Source organism: Salvelinus alpinus, chromosome 1 (assembly GCF_045679555.1).
Source record: "Salvelinus alpinus chromosome 1, SLU_Salpinus.1, whole genome shotgun sequence".
Classification (NCBI taxonomy): Eukaryota; Metazoa; Chordata; class Actinopteri; order Salmoniformes; family Salmonidae; genus Salvelinus; species Salvelinus alpinus.
Window position 1 is genome coordinate 57,931,729 of NC_092086.1, and position 21,917 is coordinate 57,953,645.

The 21,917-nt window shown below is 41.6% G+C and overlaps 1 protein-coding gene and 1 pseudogene across 1 annotated transcript; both read left to right on the plus strand.

Annotated features, from left to right (window-relative positions):
* Nucleotides 1–1,187: 1,187 nt before the first annotated feature.
* Nucleotides 1,188–21,917, plus strand: part of LOC139563306 (heat shock 70 kDa protein-like) — a 33,199-nt pseudogene continuing 12,469 nt past the window's right edge.
* Nucleotides 3,221–3,737, plus strand: LOC139543193 (heat shock 70 kDa protein-like). The gene has a single exon (XM_071349482.1). It carries the CDS (start codon nucleotides 3,336–3,338, stop codon nucleotides 3,618–3,620), a length of 285 nt encoding a protein of 94 aa, XP_071205583.1. The 5' UTR covers nucleotides 3,221–3,335; the 3' UTR covers nucleotides 3,621–3,737.

A 21,917-nucleotide genomic window follows, 5' to 3' on the forward strand; every position in this document is an offset into this window, starting at 1 on the left:
GTGGCAAAATGGCTTAAGGACAACAAAGTCAAGGTATTGGAGTGGCCATCACAAAGCCCTGACCTAAATCCTATAGAAAATAGAACATTTGTGGGCAGAACTGAAAAAGCGTGTGCGTGCAAGGAGGCCTACAAACCTGACTCAGTTACAACAGCTCTGTCAGGAGGAATGGGCCAAAATCCACCCAACTTATTGTGGGAAGCTTGTGGAAGGCTACCCAAAACGTTTGACCCAAGTTAAACAATTTAAAGGCAATGCTACCAAATACTAATTGAGTGTATGTAAACTTCTGACCCACTGGGAATGTGATGAAAGAAATAAAAGCTGAAATAAATCATTCTTTCTACTATTATTCTGACATTTCACCTTCTTTAAATAAAGTGGTGATCCTAACTGACCTAAGACAGGGCATTTTTACTAGGAATAAATGTCAGGAATTGTGAAAAACTGAGTTTAAATGTATTTAGCTCTGTATATAAACTTCTGACTTCAACTGTATATAATTCATTAGTGAGAAGAAATGCATAGACTGACATCTCGTGCACTGTTGAGGAACTACAGTGTATAGACTGAACTTTCGACTGAAGTTGAACCGCATGCTGTTTCATTTGTGTTGAAATTTGAATTATTAACTTTTTTATCATTTTAATCAACACAAGGGAATGTAGGAAACAGGCTAGCTACACTACTGAACTTCTGGTTTCATTATTTGTGTGCGTTCTGGGCATGAGAAACATTCGAGAAATGTCTAGAAATCAGCGATAGTATATATTCTGGTGACGTTCATTCATTAAAACATCGACTGAACGAGAATACTAAAGGGTGAAGAAAGCAAGAAAAGAGAAGAGCGACTTTATAGGCTACTGCCCTATTCCTTTCAACGATGTCACGCCCTGACCTTAGAGAGCCTTTTTATGTCTCTATTTGGTTTGGTCAGGGTGTGATTTGGGGTGGGCATTCTATGTTTTGTTTTCTATGTTTCTTTATTTCTGTTTCTTTATTTCTATGTTTTGGCCCGGTATGGTTCTCAATCAGGGACAGCTGTCTATCGTTGTCTCTGATTGGGAACCATACTTAGGTAGCCCTTTCCCTCCTTTCAGTGTGGGTAGTTAACTTTGTTTGCGGCACTATGCCCTTGTAAGCTTCACGGTTGTTTCTTTCGTTTGTTGTCTTGTTGGCGACATTTTAAATAAAAAGGAAAATGTACGCTTACCACACTGCACCTTGGTCCACTTCTTTCAACGTCCGTGACAAACGAGACCTCTACAATCGTAAGTAAGTAACTTTCAGTAGCCTGTTTTTATATGCATGACTGTTGTAAACTTTATGGAAATAGAAAATTATGCTATGTCGGTTGTGTAGACAGCCGGTTTAACTATAACATTATATGCCAAAAGATTTGGTTAACTAATACCGAAATAATATAATTGAACTGTTACTGAAATAATATTACTACTGAAATAATCATCCATTTATTATGTTGTTATTTCTGTGAAAAGACTAGGGCTATATTCACCATATTATTAATATGTATTTATTATTTTTAAGAATCTGCTCTAATTATGTGAACATATTATTCAGGAGGGTGCAGTTCATAAAAATGTAGGACTATTGTAAAAATAAATTTCTCTGTCAAAGATTAGCAGAAATAATTGTGTCTGCCATTAGGCTATATACTGTAGCACAATGAAATACATTGACAACAGTGTTGTTCTGAGACGCATTCAAATACTATTTATTTTATTTCAATTACTTTCAAATACAGGTGCATTTAGAAGTATTTTGGTATTTTTTCTTTGAAATACAACTAGTTGTATATTGGAATTCATTTGGAAATACATTTGGAAAGTATCAGCATGTATGTGAAATTACTGAAATAAAAAAGATTTAAATACTCCATGCATTTGAACTCAGGGCTGTTTGCTCCAAGGGGTATTTGAAATGTATTTATAAACTAGTTTCAAATAGGATTTATAGGAAATTATTAGAAAATACTTTCAAATATTTCAAATAGAACTGGTTGATTCGGCCCTATTATTTGAAAATACAAAAATAAACAGAAAATAAGCCTTTAAAATACAAATACTTAAATAAGCATGTATTACTGAACTCAGGTTTGGTTGTTATTCAAGTATATTTAGGCTAACACTTCTGTTGGTGGAGATTGGCACTACTTGCTCCTAGGTTTTCGTAGAATAATATACATTTCTAAAACCTTATTTTATTCTTTTGTAGGCTACTAACTCCAAACCATCAAGATGTCATCAGATAAAAGCCTGTCTATCGGCATTGACCTGGATACTACCTACTACTGTGTGGGGATGTTCCAGCATGGCAAAGTGGAGATCATCGCCAACAACCAGGGCAACAGGACCACACCCAGCTATGTGGCCTTCACAGACACCGAGAGACTCATCAGTGACGCAGCAAAGAACCAGGTGACCATGAACCCCAACAACACCGTTTTTGACGCCAAGCGTCTCCATGGTGCTGGTGAAGAGGAAGGAGATCGCTGGGGCCTACCTGGGCCAGAAGGTGTCCAACGCAGTCATCACAGTCCTCGCCTACTTCAACGACTCACAGAGACAGACCACTAAGGACGCTGGAGTGACCGCTGGGCTGAACGTGCTGAGGATCATCAATGAGCCCACAGTGGCGGCAATCGCCTACGGAATGGACAAAGGCAAATCCAGGGAACGCAACGTCCTGATCTTTGATCTGGGCGAGGGCACCTTCGACGTGTCCATCCTGACCATTGAGGATGGGATCTTTGAGGTGAAGGCCACTGCTGGGTACACTCACCTGGGTGGGGGGGACTTTGACAACCGCCTCGTCAGCCACTTCGTGGAGGAGTTCAAGCGGCCTCTGAGGACGGCCTGCGAGAGGGCCAAGAGAACCCTGTCCTCTAGCTCCCAGGCCAGCATTGAAATCGACTCCCTCTTTGAGGGAAACGACTTCTACACTTCCATCAGCAGGGCTCGTTTTGAGATGTTTTCGGACCTCTTCAGGGGAACCCTGGAGCCTGTGAAGAAAGCTCCCAGGGATGCCAAAATGGACAAGGTCCAGATCCACTACGTTGTCCTGGTCGGAGGCTCCACCTGGATCCCCAAAGTCCAGAAGCTCCTGCAGGACTTCTTCAACGGCAGAGAGCTGAACAAGAACATCAACCCTGGGGAAGTTTGAGGTCTCTGGAATCCCCCCTGCCCCACGAGGAGTCCCTCAGATTGAGGTGATCTTTGCCAATGGCATTCTGAAAGTATCAGCGGGTGACAAGAGCACGGGAAAAGTGAACAAGATCACCATCAACAACGACAAGGCACGGTTCAGCATAGAGGATGGTGCAGGATGCAGACAAATACAAAGCTGAGGACGACACACAGAGGGAGAAGATGGCAGCCAAGAACTCCCTGGAGTCGTATGCCTTCAATATGAAGAGCAGCATGGAGGATGACAACATGAGAGGCAAGATCAGCGAGGAGGACAAGAAGAAAGTGGTGGACACATGCGACCAGGCCATTTCCTGGTTGGAAAACAACCAGCTTGCAGACAAAGAGGAGTATGAGCATCAGCTGAAGGAGCTGGAGAAAGTGTGCCAACCTATCAATACCAAGCTATACTAGCAAGGAGGCAAAGGTAGCTGTGGAGATCAGGCACGGTCCAGCTCTGGTGCCAGCTCCCAAGGCCCAACCATCGAAGCAGTTGACTAAAGTGAGGGACTTGTATAATGGACTTTTCAAAATGCATTAGTATCACTGCATACGTTTTGCTCTTCAGGGAATACTTGTACTTATATTGATTTCGCCTGGTTGAAATTGTAATTACATTTCATTGCTCAGTGCTATTTAGGAAGTGCTTAATATATTTGTATTTATTATGGATCGCCATTAGCTGCTGCCAAGGCAGTAGCTACCCCTCCGGAACTAACTGCAGCTTTTTGTTAAGCATTGCAGTCATTTCAGTCGCTGTAGTAGCTGACATGTATAGTGTTGACTCATCCGCATACATAAGCACACTGGCTTTACTCAAACCGGTGGCATACCGTTAGTAAAGATTGAAAAAAAGCAAGGGGCCTAAACAGCTACCCTGGGGAATTCCTGCTTCTACCTGGATTAAGTTTGAGAGGCTTCCATTAAAAAACACCCTCTGTGTTCTGTTAGACAACTAAGTCTTTATACACATTATATATAGGGGGTGTAAAGCTGTAAGACACGGTTTTCCAGGAGCAGACTATGATCGATAATGTCAAACGCTGCACTGAAGTCTAACAAGACAGCCCACACAGTCATTTTATCATCAATTTCTCTCAGCCAATCATCAGTCATTTGTGTAAGTGCCGTGCTTGTTGAGTGTCCTTCACATTTTTTCCAGAAGTTTACTAAGATTTAGTAACAGGCTGATTGGTTGGCTATTTGAGCCAGTAAAAAGGGTGCTTTACTTTTCTTGGGTAGCAGAACGACTTTAGCTTCCTTCCAGGCCTGAGGGCACACACTTTCTAGCAGGCTTAAATTGAAGATGTGGCAATATCGTCGACTATTATCCTCAGTGATTTTGCATCCAGATTGTCAGACCCGGGTGGCTTGTCATTGTTGATAGACAGCAATACTTTTTTTCACCTCTTCCTCACTGACTTTACGTAATTCAAAAGTGCAATTCTTGTCTTTCATAATTTTGTCAGATATACTTGGATGTGTAGTGCCAGCATTTGTTTCTTGCATGTCCTCCCTAAGTTTGTTTATCTTTCCAATAAAAAAGTCATTAAAGTAGTTATCAGTGGGTAATATCAGTGGGTTTTGTGATAAATGAGCCATCTGATTCAATGAATGATGGAGCCGAGTTAGCTTTTTCCCCAAAATTTCATTTAAGGTGCTCCAAAGCTTTTTACTATCATTCTTTATATAATTTATCTTTGTTTCATAGTATAGTTTATTTTTATTTAGCTTAGTCACATGATTTCTTAATTTGCAGTACGTTTGCTAATCAGTTTGGCTGCCAGACTTATTTGCCATTCCTTTTGCCTCATTCCTCTCAACCATACAATTTTTCAATTCCTCATCAATCCAAGGGGATTTAACAGTTTTTACAGTCATTTTCTTAATGGGTGTGTGCTTGTTAGTAACTGGAATAAACTGGAATAAATATGTCAAGTCCAGCATCTGGTTGCTCCTCATTACATACCACAGACCAGCGAATATTCTTTACATCATAAACACTAATGAATCACTACAAAACCTATTGTATGACCTCTTATACACTATATTAGGCCCAGCCTTTGTAACTTTGGTTTTCCTAGATATGGCTATTATATTGTGATCACTACATCCTATGGATTTGGATACTGCTTTAAAGCAAATTTCTGCAGCATTAGTAAAGATGTGATCAATACATGCTGATGATTTCACTCCTGTGCTGTTTGTAAATACCCTGGTGGGCTGACTGACAACCTGAACCAGGTTGCATGCACTGGTTACAGTTTGAAGCTTTTTATTGAGTGGGCAGCTTGATGAAAGCCAGTCAATATTTAAATCCCCCAGAAAATATACTTCTCTGTTGATATCACATACATTATCAAGCATTTCACACATATTATCCAGATACTGACTGTTAGCACTTGGTGTTCTATAGCAGCTTCCCACAATAATGGGTTTTAGACGAGGCAGATTAACCTGTAGCCATATTACTTCAACAGTATTTAACATTAGATCTTCTCTAAGCTTTACAAGAATGTGGTTCTTTATATAGACCGCAACACCGCCCCTGTTGGCATTTCTGTCTTTTCGGTAAATGTTATAACCATGTATTGCTACCACTGTATCATCAAAGGTATTATCTAAGTGAGTTTCAGGTATTGTCAGAATATGTTCTGTTACAAGCAAGTTATTGACTTCATGGACCTTATTTCTCAGGCTGCATATGTTAATATGGGCTATTTTTAGCACTTTTCTGGGTTGCTTGATTGTTTTTAATGATTTACTGGGAAGCTTATCAGAAGTAGACTTGATAGTGCACGGTGAGCTGCACAAAGTGGTCTTCCTACTAGGGCACACCACCTCAATGCTAACAATGTAACTCTGGTTCATAGTCTCATGATTACTGCATCCAATAGCTGTAGGATTAACAAAGTTATTCAGGGCACATAGGGGGACATCAATTAAGTTACTTACATTGTGTCTGCCAACGCCCCGAGGATAATGTACATTTAATGCAGCATTATGACGACTCATTGTCACAATGGTAGGGATTAGCTGAGCTGTTCTTGGGTCATTGATAAGTCATTGTTTCAACGCAGCCTTGAAATGCTTGGACAGGAGCCAAGGCGATTTGGATGGACTCCGTCATTCCTGTTGAGTATCTTCTGTTTCCAGAAGGTGTCAAAGTTATCTATAAAAGTGACTCCAGCAGAGCTACAATAATCTTTTAGCCAGATGTGTAATGCCAGTAGCCTGCTGAATCTTTCACACCCGTGGCCCAACAATGGTACTGGACCTGAAATGATAGGCTGTTTTTTTGGAGTCTTTTAATGCTAAAATCTGTTCTTTAAAATACATTTTCAGATGTTCCGAGCTAGCCCACCTGATGTCGTTTGACCCCACATGGACTACGACAATGTCAACTCACGGCATCTGTCGTAGAACAGTCGGAAGCAGCCTTGTGATGTCCTGTACTCGTGCACCTGGGTAGCACAGGGTTTTTGAGCTCCTATGATGCTGCCTATGATGACAGGTGGCGATGTTAAATGGGCCGGCCTCTCCGGCAGCGTCACGGTCTGATGAGGGTGGGAGCTCCAAGGATCTGAACCCGAGGTAGAAGCTACCGGAGAGGGAGACAGAACAGAGGACGAAGACGCAGGTACTTCCGGATCCGATCTTGAATGGGAAGCCCCCAAGGAAGAAGGCGCTGGAACCTCTGGATCCAGGGCGGCAAAGCTATTTCTTGTCTGTCAGGTCCGGGCTCAACACCTCCAAGGAGACACCCGTTGCTGGAGGACTCTGTCTTCGACTTACACAGCGAGTAACGTATCTCCATGGCTGGTTGGTTGCGTCGAGAACAGCTTCGTTCTCCAGGGAAGGGGGAGACCCCTTCGGGGATGGAACCCTGCTGAGCTCTGTGGAGAGCCAACACTTCCACCAGACCAGAGCGGCGCCCGGCTACTGGGGTGGAAGAAAAATAAAAAGTTGGAGGGCGTGGATTCCCCAGTAGCTTGTGTAGGTTTGCTACTTGTTTGCTAAGAGTAGCCACTTCGCCCCTGTAGTCCTCCGCAAGCAAGCAGTTGCTACATTGAAAGTCAGTGCGGTCCACATTGTCCCAGAACAAAGCAAAGTAAACAAAGCTCCTGCAGTGCTGGAAACGTTCAATAGCGACCTCCATTTGAGACCGCAGAGCCAGCTAGGCTAACTGGGATTCCATGTCTCTCCCCTTCTGCGGAATCTGAAGGGATCCTGGGACAGACAGCAGCGCTCACAGCAACTAAGCCCAACAGAGCCACAGGATCCAAAATAAAATAAAAGTATATGAAAACACTGTCAACTTTACAAAAACAATAAACCGAGGACTCTCGTTAAGCTTTTGTCAAATCAAATCAAATTGTATTTGTCACATGCGCCGAATACAACAGGTGTAGACCTTAGAGTGAAATGCTTAGTTACAAGCCCTTAACCAACAACGCAGTTTTAAGATAAAAAAAAAAAAAGTAAGAGATAAGAATAACAAATAATTTAAGAGCAGCAGTAAATAACAATAACGGGGCTATGTACAGGGGGTACCGGTACAGAGTCAATGTCAATGTGCGGGGGCACCGGTGTCGAGATAATTGAGGTAATATGTACATGTAGGTAGAGTTATTAAAGTGACTATGCATAGACAATAACAGAGAGTAGCAGCAGCGTTCGGGGGGGGGGGGGGGGGGGGGTGCAAATAGTTTGGATAGCCATTTGATTAGCTGTTCAGGAGTCTTATGGCTTGGGGGTAGAAGCAATTTAGGAGCCTCTTGGACCTAGATTTGGCGCTCCGGTACCGCTTGCTGTGCGGTAGCAGAGAGAACAGTCTATGACTAGGGTGGCTGGAGTCTTTGACAATTTTTAGGGCCTTCCTCTGACACCGCCTGGTATAGAGGTCCTGGATGGCAAGAAGCTTGGCCCCGATGTACTGGGCCGTACGGTTTTACAGCTGCACCACCGAGAGCATCCTGACGGGTTGCATCGCTGCCTGGCATGGCAACTGCTCGGCCTCCGACCACAGGCCACTACAGAGAGTAGTGGTGCAGCTGTAAAACCTTTTTAGGATCTGATGACCCATGCCAAATAGGTTTTGTCGTGCCCTCTTCACGACTGTCTTGGTGTGCTTGGACCATGTTAGTTTGTTGGTGTTGTGGACTCCAAGGAACTTGATGGTGTTGATGTGAGTCATGACCAGCCTTTGAAAGCATTTCATGGCTACAGACGTGAGTGCTACGGGTCGGTAGTCATTTAGGCAGGTTACCTTAATATTCTTGGGCACAGGGACTATGGTGGTCTGCTTGAAACATGCTGGTATTACAGACTCAGACAGGAAGAGGTTGAAAATGTCAGTGAAGACACTTGCCAGTTGGTCAGCACATGCTCGGAGTACATGTCCTGGTAATCCGTCTGGCCCTGCGGCCTTGTAAATGTTGACCTGTTTGAAGGTCTTACTCACATCGGCTGCGGAGTGCGTGATCACACAGTCGTCCGGAACAGCTGATGCTCTCATGCATGCTTCATGTGTTACTTGCCTCGAACCGAGCATAGAAGTTATTTAGCTCGCCCGGTAGGCTTGTGTCACTTGGCAGCTCTCGGCTGTGCTTCCCTTTGTAGTCATCACTCTCCTGTGAGTATACAAGGATCAGGTTACAGTGGATCAGCGTTCAATAGAGCCCTCTCACCCGCAGAGGGGGGAGGGGAGGATGTGGAGGTTTTATGACACCTCATGTTGATTGTAAATTGTAGACTGCAGACAATTCCTTTTTGGGTCTAATTTGCGCGAATGGAATGTCTCTTTGTGTTACAGAAGAGTTTGCCGCCAAAAAACATCAAACAATGGACACTGGGACAATATATTTCAACATCCGAATGTTAAATGATGAGAGATGGAATATGGAAAAGGAATGTCTATCTTGAGATGTCATTAAAATAGTTATAAAGACGTTATAACAAAAACATTGTAACTTCAAGAGCTTTTACACTGTGTATATCAAGTTTACATACTTTACGTTGTGTAGAAAATATTCAGGATAAAGAGAATGAATTTGTGACGATAAGATTGAGATTTTAGTTCTTTAACGAGATCATAGTAAATTGTGAACTAGCCACACCCCAGGGAGCGTGTCAGCATGACGTAAACGCCCCTTTTTTATTTAACCTTTATTTAACTAGGCCAGTCGGTTAAGAACAAATTCTTATTAACAATGACGGCCTACTAAAAGGCAAAAGGCCTCCTGCGAGGACTGGGATTAAATAAATAAAAAATACATATAAACATAGGACAAAACACACATCACGACAAGAGAGACAACACAACACTACATAAAGAGAGATCTAAGACAACAACATAGGAAGGCAGCAACACATGACAACACAGCATGGTAAAAACACAACATGACAACAACATGGTAGCAACACAACATGGTAGCAGCACAAAACATGGTACAAACATTATTGGGCACATACCAAGGGTATAAAAGTGTTGAGTTAAGAATTAACATATCAGACTAGAAGGGTCACCATCTGCAGCTGAGGTCTACGATTAGTCACGACCCAGAAACGCAACACAAGGTTGAAGAAGACAAAGGAACATCTAAAAAATCAATGCTATGGTTGAGTAGCTGTTCTGTATCTAAGAAGGTTAATTTAAGTAGGACCATCCGGTTATTCTCTTCAAATCCTCATGTCCTACACTGCTTTCATCACCACTCTGGGATCATCAACACGGCTGACTAGCCGTCCTCAGGAGACCACTCTTCCAGAACGAGTGCAAGTAAACAGACAACTAAGAAGGACAGTGTGACATCTTGTGGACAAGAGACTTACACCAGAGAACAAAAGAGAAAGCCATCCGAAATAAGAAGGCCCAATCAAACCCTCCTCACCAAGCGGAACCCCAACAAAGATACCCGACGAATACCTTCAACACGTAAATACATGCATTACTTCTTACCCATAAGAGCGGCAGTTCGGGGCAAGGTATTAGGGTTACTGCAGTGTAGTTCCCAAATGTATCCAAGTGTTGCTTCTCTCTCTCGCTTTCTCACTCTCTCTTTAACTCTCCATCTTGTGTAACCAGTGTCATATTGTGTTAGTCCGCTAGGGACCTGCTGTCATCAAAGTTTCTAATCAATAACCTATACTGTGTGTGTGTGTGTCTTATGTTATCATTTAGCTTGTTAGTAAATAAATAATCAAATCGATTTGTGTGGTACTGTAACATGTTTCCTCTTCGTCTGAGGAGGAGTAGCAAGGATCGGACCAATACGCAGCGTGGTAAGTGTCCATAATGATATATTTAATCAATCAAACAGAACGAAATAACAAAAGTACAAAACAAACAACCCGAAACAGTCCCGTAAGGTGAAAACACTAACAGAGGATACAACCACCCACAAAACACAGGAAAACAGGCTACCTAAATATGGCTCCCAATCAGAGACAACGACTGACACCTGCCTCTGATTGAGAACCATACTAGGCCAAACACATAGAAAATACCTAATAGAACAAAACATAGAAAAACAACATAGAATGCCCACCCCAACTCACGCCCTGACCAAATTAAAATAAAGACATAACAAAGGAACTAAGGTCAGAACGTGACATTACCCCCCCCAAAGGTGCGGACTCCGGCCGCAAAACCTGAACCTATAGGGGAGGGTCTGGGTGGGCATTTACCGCGGTGGCGGCTCTGGAGCGGGACGAAGACCCCACCATAGTCTCGGCCCATCTCTGTGACACCTTAGGAGCGGCGACTTCCGTCACCGACTCTGGATTGGAGACCCCAGTGAAGGGCACCACCGGACCGATGGGCGCCTCTGGACTGGAGGGAGACTCTGGCGGATCCGGACAGACGGGAGACTCTGGCGGATCCGGACAGACGGGAGACTCTGGCGGATTCGGACAGACGGGAGACTCTGGCGGATCCGGACAGACGGGAGACTCTGGCGGATCCGGACAGACGGGAGACTCTGGCGGCTCAGGACAGACGGGCGGCTCAGGCGGCTCTGGACTGAAGGAAGGCTCTGGAGCGTCCGGACTGGAGGGACACACAGGAGACTTGGTTCTTAGAACAGGCACAGTAGTCACCAGGCTGGAGAGATCTACTGGAGGCCTGGTCCTTGGAGGAGGCACAGGATAGACCGGTCCGTGGAGGCGCACTGGAGGTCTCGAACTAAGGGCCTGAACAACCCGTCCTGGCTGGATGTTGATTTTAGCCCGGCACTTGCGGGGCGCATGCACAGGACGCACTGGGCTGTGCAGACCCACGGGAGACACAGTGCGTAGGGCTGGTGCCATATAACACGGACCGAGGAGACGTACTGGAGACCAGATGCGCTGAGCAGGCTTCATCGCACCTGGCTCGATGCCCACTCTAGCCCGGCCGATACGAGGAGCGGCAATGTAGCACACCGGGCTATGCGTGCGCACTGGGGACATTGTGCTCTTCTCCGCATAACACAGTGCCTGCCCGGACCACCTCTCTCCACGGAAAGCACGGGAAGTTGGCTCAGGTCTCCTACCTGACTTAGCCACACTCCCCGTGTTCATTTTTGGGGCTGCCTCTCGGGCTTCCAGCCGCGCTGCCGTGCTGCCTCTTCATACCACCGCCTCTCGGCTTTGGCTGCCTCCAGCTCTTCCCGGGGGCGGCGATATTCCCCAGCCTGTGTCCAGGGTCCTTCTCCGTCTAGAATCTCCTCCCATGTCCATGAGTCCGGAGATCGCTGCTGCCCGATACCACGCTGCTTGGTCCTAGGTTGGTGGGTGGTTCTGTAACGGGTTTCGTCCTCTTCGTCTGAGGAAGAGTAGCAAGGATCCCGAAACAGTCCCGTATGGTGAAAACACTAATACAGGATACAACCACCCACAAAACACAAAGGAAAACAGGCTACCTAAATATGGCTCCCAATCAGAGACAACGACTGACACCTGCCTCTGATTGAGAACCATACTAGGCCAAACACATAGAAAATACCTAATAGAACAAAACATAGAAAAACAACATAGAATGCCCACCCCAACTCACACCCTGACCAAACTAAAATAAAGACATAACAAAGGAACTAAGGTCAGAAGGTGACAGGTACGGAATGAACAGTGAGACCCAGGTTTGTGCAGAGTCTACGACGTTCAGAATGAGACTCATAGGAGGAAATTATTCATTTGTGACTGGTATGATCTCTATATATTCTTGAGTTAATTCGGGAGACGGTAAACTCATTAAACAAACTTTTCCTATGGTGCCCCAAATTCCTAATGAGTTAATTGTTACATGATTAATTTAATTGAGTAATAATTAGACAGTAGGTAATTATTCGATAAATAGCAGTCATCACAATAATGATAGTCACGTCACGTCACAACAAAAGATAAAAGAACGGTGATGTAAGTGTTGTTTCATACCATATTGCATTGCTGAACATTGCAAATAAAATGTATTGAAATAAGTTTCTCGGTCTGTTGGCTGTTTCTTTGAATTCCTTCTCATCATAACAGATTCAGTATTCACATTTTTATATATTTTTTTTTTACACAAAACCATGAAACATTGTAAACAGAACTTTGATCGACAGCTAAACCACCAGAGAGAGGAGAGCAGGTGAAGCCACCGTAATGGCCACTGTTTATCAACTCTTTATTCTGTGATAACGTCTGATACAATCACTGCGGTCCTTCTTGGAAAAAGAGGCACAGTGTGAAGGGTAAACTGATTGTAAAAGAATCTTTGTGAAATAATAGTTTTAAAGCAAATGTCCTGCTACTCTACACATTTTGTCATGAGGCTCAGAGAACATTTGCAGCTTTAAAGTAACTGTCCAGTGAATGTAACTTTTCTCATACCCACATTTTGATAGTGTTTTTTTGATGGTGTATGTGATGTAAACAGAGAGGTCTACTTTCTTGGGGACCTGAATATTGACTGGTTTTCATCAAGCTGTGCACTCAAGAGGAAGCTTCTTACTGTAACCAGTGCCTGTAATCTGGTTCAGGTTATTAATCAACCTACCAGGGTGTTTACAAACACTACAGGAACAAGATCATTCACATGTATCGATTACATTTTTACTAATACTGCAGAATTTAAATCCTAAAGCTGTATCCGTTCACATTAGATGCAGTGATCACAATAGAGTGGCTATATCCAGGAGGGCCAAAGTTCCAACAGCTGGGCCTAAAATAATGTCCGTTCGGATTTGGCCTACCCCTACCAATTGTGCGCCACCCTATGGTACTCCCAATCACAGCCGGATGAGATATAGCCTGAATTCAAACCAGGGATTATAGTGACGCTTCTTGCACTGAGATGCAGTGCCTTAGACCACTGCGCCACTCGGAAGCAACAAAAGATTTTGCTGTGACTCTTATGTGGATGATGTTAAAAATATTTGTTGGTCTGATGTGATTAATGAGGAGCATCCAGACGATGCACTTGATGAATTTATGAAATTGCTTCTTCCAATTATTGATAAACATCCATCTGTTAAGAAACTGACTGTTAGAACTGTTAAGGCTCTATGGATTGATGAGGAATTGAAATGCTGTATGGTTGAAAGAGATGGGGCAAAAGGGGTGGCTAATAAGCCTGGCTGCACATCTGACTGGCTTACTTATTGCAAATTGAGAAATTATGTGACTAAACTCAACAAAAAGAAGAAACTGTATTATGAAGCCAAGATCAATGATATAAAGAATGATGGAAAAAAACTTTGGAGTACTTTCAATTAGATTATGGGCAGAAAGACAAATTCAACTCCACATTTCATCGAATCAGATGGCTTATTCATCACGAAACCATTTGATGTTGCTAATTATTTTAATGGCTATTTCTCTGTAAACAAATTAACAACAGACTTTCAGCATGCTTATAGAGAAGGGCACTCAACATGTACTGCACTGACACAAATTACTGATGACTGGTTGAAATAAATTGATAAGAAGAAGATTGTGGGAGTTGTATTGTTAGATTTCAGTACAGCCTTTATTATTGACCATAACCTGTTGTTGAAAAACTTGTGTTATGGCTTTTCAACCTCTACCATATCGTGGATTCAGAGCTATCTATCTAATAGAACTCAAAGGGTTTTCTTTAATGGAAGCTTCTCTAATGTCAAACATGTAAAGTGTGGTGTACCGCAGGGCAGTTCTCTAGGCCCTCTATTCTTTTCTATTTTTACCAATGACCTGCCACTGGCATTAAACAAAGCATGTGTGTCCATGTATGCTGATGTCACGCCCTGACCATAGAGAGCCTTTTTATTCTCTATGTTGGTTAGGTCGGGGTGTGACTAGGGTGGGTAATCTAGGTAGTGTTTTTCTATGTTGGCCTGGTATGGTTCCCAATCAGAGGCAGCTGTTTATCGTTGTCTCTGATTGGGGATCATATTTAGGCAGCCATTTTCCCACTGTGTTTTGTGGGATCTTGTTTTTGTGTTGCCTGTGAGCACTCCAGAGCTTCACGTATCGTTTGCTGTTTTTTTAAATTGTTTTGTGCGTTTCACGAATAAATACCTACATTTCTGCATACATTTTTCATAAACACAGTCTGATTAAACTAATAACACAAACAATATTACGTTTTCATGTCTTTATTGAACACACCATATTAACATTCACAGTGCAGGGTGGAAAAAGTATGTGAACCCTTGGATTTAATAACTGGTTGACCCTCCTTTGGCAGCAATAACCTCAACCAAACATTTTCTGTAGTTGCGGATCAGACCTACACAACGGTCAGGAGGAATTTTGGACCATTCCTCTTTACAAAACTGTTACAGTTCAGCAATATTCTTGGGATGTCTGGTGTGAACTGCTCACTTGAGGTCATGCCACAGCATCTCAATCAGATTGAGGTCAGGACTCTGACTGGGCCACTCCAGAAGGCGTATTTTCTTCTGTTGAAGCCATTGTGTTGTTGATTTACTTCTGTGTTTTGGATCGTTGTCCTGTTGCATCCCCCAAATTATTTTGAGCTTCAATTGGCGGACAGATAGCCTAACATTCAACTGCAAAATGTCTTGATAAACTTGGGAAATAATTTTTCCGTTGATGATAGCAAGTTGTCCAGGCCCTGAGGCAGCAAAGCAGCCCCAAGCCATGATGCTTCCGCCACCATACTTTACAGTTAGGGTGAGGTTTTGATGTTGGTGTGCTGTGCTGTGCCTTTTTTCTCCACACATAGTGTTGTGTGTTCCTTCCAAACAACTCAACTGTAGTTTCATCTGTCCACAGAATATTTTGCCAGTAGCACCGTGGAACATCCAGGTGCACTTTTGCAAACTTCAGTCGTGCAGCAATGGTTTTTTTTGGACAGCAGTGGCTTCTTCCGTGGTGTCCTCCAATAAACACCATTCTTGTTTAGTGTTTTACATATCGTAGACTCGTCAACAGAGATGTTAGCATGTTCCAGATATTTCTGTAAGTCTTTAGCTGACACTCTAGGATTCTTCTTAACCTGATTGAGAATTCTGCGCTGTGCTCTTGCAGTCATCTTTGCAGGACGGCTACTCCTAGGGAGAGTAGCAACAGTGCTGAACTTTCACCATTTATAGACAATTTGTCTTACCGTGGACTGATGAACATCAAGGCTTTTAGAGATACTTCTGTAACCCTTTCCAGCTTTATGCAAGTCAACAATTCTTAATCTTAGGTCTTCTGAGATCCCTTTTGTTCGAGGCAAGGTTCACATCAGGCAATGCTTCTTGTGAATAGCAAACTCAAATTTTGTGAGTGTTTTTTATAGGGCAAGGTAGCTCTAACCAACATCTGCAATCTCACCTCATTGATTGGACCCCTGACTCCAATTAGCGTTTGGCGAAGTTAACAGCCTAAGGGTTCACATACTTTTTCCAACCTACCCTGTGAATGTTTAAATTATGTATTCAATATAGACAAGAAAAATGCAATAATTTGTGGGTTATTAGTTTAAGCACACTGTTTGTCTATTGTTGTGACTTAGATGAAGATGAGATCAAATTTGATGACCAATTTATGCAGATATCCAGGTAATTCCAAAGGGTTCACATACTTTTTCTTGCCACTGTACATGTGCCTTTACATTTTTTTTATGTAGTTCTGTCCTTGAGCTGTTCTTGTCTATTGATGTTCTGTATTATGTCATTCTGTATTATGTTTCATGTTTTGTGTGGACGCCAGGAATAGTAGCTGCTGCTTTTGCAACAGCTAATGGGGATCCTAATAAAATACCAAAATACCAAGTTAAATGTAACTAAATGTAATCGGAAATGTAATCTACGTAATCCCCAAAAGTATTTATCATGAGAGGGCAAAAAACAATAAGTAGTAATACTGCATACTCCAAAAATGTTAAAACCTCACCTTTCTGGTAAAAATAGTTATACATTTCTGAGGTGTAGTGTAGGCACTTTTGAGGACACAAGTTCAAGTACACAGTATAAATAAATATTTATGTGTATTTCCTATTCAACAAAACTGTATGAATAAGGCTTGAAATTACTTATATGCTTTCTAAATATAGTATAATACAATTCTAATACGACTAACTATAAGGTTTCACCTTCCTTATAACTGTAAAATACATATTTGTATGTTTAGTGTTAGAGAAAATGTGCATATTTTCTAAAGGTCTCTGTTGATCAAAACATCTGTCCCCATCGCTGTGACCGTCTCACAGAGCTCTAGCTTGGATTCCGGAAATCATTAGGAACTCACCCGCCTTTCATTTCATATTAATCTTGTCAGTCTGTGACAAACAGAAAGTGTTTCTGTTTAAAATCTATTAATTATTTTAGATTAATGGCTATAAATCGATGTGCCACTGTGATGAAACCTACACTCTCCTGCTGTGCTACGATGTAACAATTGCAGGCATGTGGTTTGTCAGTGGCTGTGACATAGGCTTCTGCCAGGAGTTGGGCAGTCGGACGAGCAAATTAAATGATAGGAAGGGCACCCCAGTGGTTTCAGATTTCACATCCTATGTCACACAGGCTCAGAATATATTACACTGTCTGTGGAAACCAGGGCTATTGCTCAATGCAAGCCATTTGAACTTTGAAAGTCCTTGAAAGGAAAATAAAGAAAAACCCTTGAATGAGTAGGTTCTAAAACTTTTGACCGGTAGTGTATTTGGGCTACAGAAGTACCATTTCTTACCGAACTTTACAGCTTCCATCCGAAAAAAGATCCTGTGAAATGACGTCAACACATACTGGAGGAGTTACTGGCTAGCTACAAGTGGCTAGCTTAGCTAATGAACTAGATATATTGGTCGCGGTGAGCATTACCAGAATGACACATAGATGAAATTGCACACCCCATTTCTGTTTGAAAATTGAGAAAGAGGCGGAGTTGGACTGTTTTTCGTGTACAAAGTCGACCGTTAAAGAAAATTTCCTGCAATTCAACATTTTGCCGTTTCTTAAGACATGTTCATATATTATCTGGGGGGCCACCAAACTCCAGGGGGGGTCAAATCGACCTGTTCTGAATATTGGGTGGGGTGGGGGGGGGCATGTCCCCCCAATCCCCTGTGGCAATTTCATCTATGGAATATGGGCCCTGGCCTGTCAGCATGCTGGCTTGTCATCAATGCCACTCCACTTGAAATGTAACAAAATATAAGAATTAGCTTAGTCAGTAACTTAGCTAACTAATGAAACACGCATGTAAATGCTGCCAATTATATACATAGCTGTTATTTTCTAGAAACCTGCCCATATGGAAAAGTAATACATGTACACCGAGTGTACAAATCATTAAAAACACCTGCTCTTTCCATGACATAGACTGACCAGGTGAATGCTATGATACCTTATTTAGAGTTGAAGTCGGAATATGACATACACCTTAGCCAAATACATTTAAACTCAGTTTTTCACAATTCCTGACATTTATTCCTAGTAAAAATTCCCTGTTTTAGGTCAGTTAGGATCACCACTTTATTTTAAGAATGTGAAATGTCAGAATAGTAGCAGAGATAATGATTTATTTCAGCTTTTATTTCTTTCATCACATTCCCAGTGGGTCAGAAGTTTACATACACTCAATTAGTATTTGGTAGCATTGCCTTTAAATTGTTTACCTTGGGTCCAACATTTTGGGTAGCCTTCCACAAGCTTCCCACAATAAGTTGGGTGAAATTTGGCCCATTCCTCCTGACAGAGCTGGTGTAACTGAGTCAGGTTTGTAGGCCTTCTTGCTCGCACACGCTTTTTCAGTTCTGCCCACAAATTCTCTATAGAATTTAGGTCAGGGCTTTGTGATGGCCACTCCAATACCTTGACTTTGATGTTCTTAAGCCATTTTGCCACAACTTTGGAAGTATGCTTGGGGACATTGTCCATTTGGAAGACCCATTTGCGATCAAGCTTTAACTTCCTGACGGATGTCTTGAGATGTTGCTTCAATATATCCACATAATTTTCTTTCCTCATGATGCCATCTATTTTGTGAAGTGCACCAGTCCCTCCTGCAGCAAAGCACCCCCATAACATGATGCTGCCACCCCCGTGCTTCACAGTTGGGATGGTGTTCTTCGGCTTGCAAGCCTCCCCCTTTTTCCTCCAAACATAACGATTGTCATTATGGCCAAACAGTTCTATTTTTGTTACATCAGACCAGAGGACATTTCTCCAAAAAGTATGATCTTTGTCCCCATGTGCAGTTGCAAACCGTAGTCTGGCTTTTTTATGGTGGTTTTGGAGCAGTGGCTTCTTCCTTGCTGAGCTGCCATTCAGGTTATGTCGATATAGGACTCGTTTTACTGTGGATATAGATACTTTTGTACTTGTTTCCTCCAGCATCTTCACAAGGTCCTTTGCTGTTGTTCTGGGATTGATTTGCACTTTTCACACCAAAGTATGATCATCTCTAGGAGGCAGAACGCGTCTCCTTCCTGAGCGATATGACGGCTGCGTGGTCCCATGGTGTTTATATTTGCATACTATTGTTTGTACAGATGAACGTGGTACCTTCAGGCGTTTGGAAATTGCTCCCAAGGATGAACCAGACTTGTGGAGGTCTACAATTTTTTTTCTGATTTCTTTAGATTTTTTCATGATGTCAAGCAAAGAGGCACTGAGTTTGAAGGTAGGCCTTGAAATACATCCACAGTTACACCTCCAATTGACTAAAATGATGTCAATTAGCCTATCAGAAGCTTCTAAAGCTATGACATCATTTTCTGGAATTTTCCAAGCTGTTTAAAGGCACAGTCAACTTAGTGTATGTAAACTTCTGACCCACTGGAATTGTGATACAGTGAAATAATCTGTCTGTAAACAATTGTTGGAAAATGACTTGTGTCATGCACAAAGTAGATGTCCTAACCGACTTGCCAAAACTATAGTTTGTTAACAAGAAATTTGTGGAGTGGTTGAAAAACGAGTTTCAATGACTCCAAGCTAAGTGTATGTAAACTTCCGACTTCAACTGTAAGTTAAGCAAATCGCCTTATTGTTTGGGATATTTTTAAATGCTCCTTTAGAGGTCATTCAATTCAATATTCATCAATAATAAAAAAGCAGTTTCTGGCTAAAGAGACAAGACTAACAAGGGAAATACATGAACTAATAGTACAGGTACACCACCGTTCAAAAGTTTTGGGTCACAGAAATGTCCTTGTTTTTGAAAGAAAATCACATTTGTTGTCCAATAAAATAACATCAAATTGATCAGAAATACAGTGCTGACATTGTTAATGTTGTAAACGACTATTGTAGCTGGAAACGGCAAATGTTTCTACATAGGCGTACAGAGGCCCATTATCAGCAACCATCACTCCTGTGATCCAATGGCACATTGTGTTAGCTAATCCAAGTTTATCATTTAATGGACAAAGAAGTTTCCTTTCTTTCAAAAACAAGGACATTTCTAAGTGACCCCAAACTTTTGAACTGCTGTGTAGATAGCAATAAAAACGATACTACAGAGATACAAAATAAGTTAGAGGAAAATCAAAAAGAATTGGAGGAACTTATTCAAGAATGATCTAATGTAATGTATTACAAAAATAAAGCAAACTGGATGGAATATGGAGAAAAATGCACCAGGAACGCTAACAAAAATATTTTGCAGAAACTCGTTACTGAGAGTCATCTATGATTCTCCGAATTATATTTTAAGAGGAAGCTAAATATTTTAAGCAGTTCTCTTTTCTGTCTCATGCTTACTGTAAGGAATTATTTCCCCCCCCAAAAAATATGGAAAATTCATGTACAGAAAGATCAGTGCGAAGGCCAAATTACAGAGGACTAGCTTTTTGAGGCTATTAAATCCTTTCAGTCTGGAAAAACTCCAGGGCTTGATGGCATACCGGTAGAGGTATATCAAGCCTTTTTTGATATACTCAAAACTCCATTGTTAGCTTGTTTTAACTACTCCTATAGAAATGGTAGTCTTTTAGGTACTTAGCGGGAAAGTCTGATTTCACTATTATTAAAACAAGACCCAGATGGTAAATATAAAGATCCAGTCTATCTTAAAAACTGGAGGCCTCACACTTCAATGTGTGATGCAAAAATACTAGCAAAATGCTTAGCATAGGTTTTACCAGGTATTGTTCATCCTGATCAGACAGGTTTTTTACATGGATGATACATTGGAGATAATATACAAAAACTACTAGAAATAATAGAACATCATGAAACATCTCAGAAGCATTCATAGCGGATTTTGAAAAGGCCTTTCAAAACTGGATTTTATTTATAAATGCCTGGATGTTTTCAATGTTGGTGATTCCCTTATAAAATGGGTAAAAGTAATGTATAACAACCCCAGGTGTAAAATAGTAAATAACGGCTACTTCTCAGAGAGTTTTGAATTGTCAAGCGGAGTTAAACAAGGGTGTCCGCTGTCACCATATCTATTTGTTATGGCCATCGAAATGCTAGTTATTAAAATCAGAGGAAATATCAACATTAGAGGATTAGAAATCCAAGGCTTAAAAACAAAGGTGTCCATGTATGCCGATGACTCAAGTTTTATATGAAGTCCGCAAGCTAGATCCCTGCAATATCTCATTGAAGATCTAGATAACTTTTCTGGACTCTCTGGACTAAAACCTAATTATGATAAGTGTACAATATTACATATTGGATCTTTAAAAAATACAACTTCTACACTACCCTGCTGTTTGCCTATAAAATGGGCTGACGGTGAAGTAGACATGCTTGGTATTCATATCACAAAATACATAAATGAGCTCTCCACAATGAATTTCAAAAGAAACCTTAATAGACAAGATCCTGCAACCATGGAGGTAAATACCTGTCTATTTATGGAAGAATTGCCCTGATTAACTCCTTAGTCGTATCTCAGTTTACTCACTTACTTATGGCGCTGCCTACTTACTTCTCATGATTCATTTTCAAATCATATGAGCAAAAAATATTTGGCTTTATCTAGGACCCTAAACCACACAAGATAAAGCGTGCCTATCTATATAATGAATATCAATTGGGTGGGTTGAGATTATTAAATATAAAAGCACTAAACCTCTCTCTAAAAGCTTCACTTATTCAAAAGTTTTACTTGAACCCTAAATGGTTCTCAAGTAGATTACTAAGAAAAGCGCATCCATTATTAAAAAATTTCCCATTTGCCTTTGTGCAGATTGTCATGTCTCATTTTCGATTATTTGAAAATTATATATTTTTCAAGGTATCTCTATTTTTTTAACAAGCATTGCAGAGCTGATTACAATTTTAATTTCCTCCCCCT

What these genes read in the sequence shown, in the direction of transcription:
- LOC139543193 (XM_071349482.1), top strand. Translation starts at nt 3,336, where the DNA reads ATGGTGCAGGATGCAGACAAATACAAAGCTGAGGACGACACACAGAGG.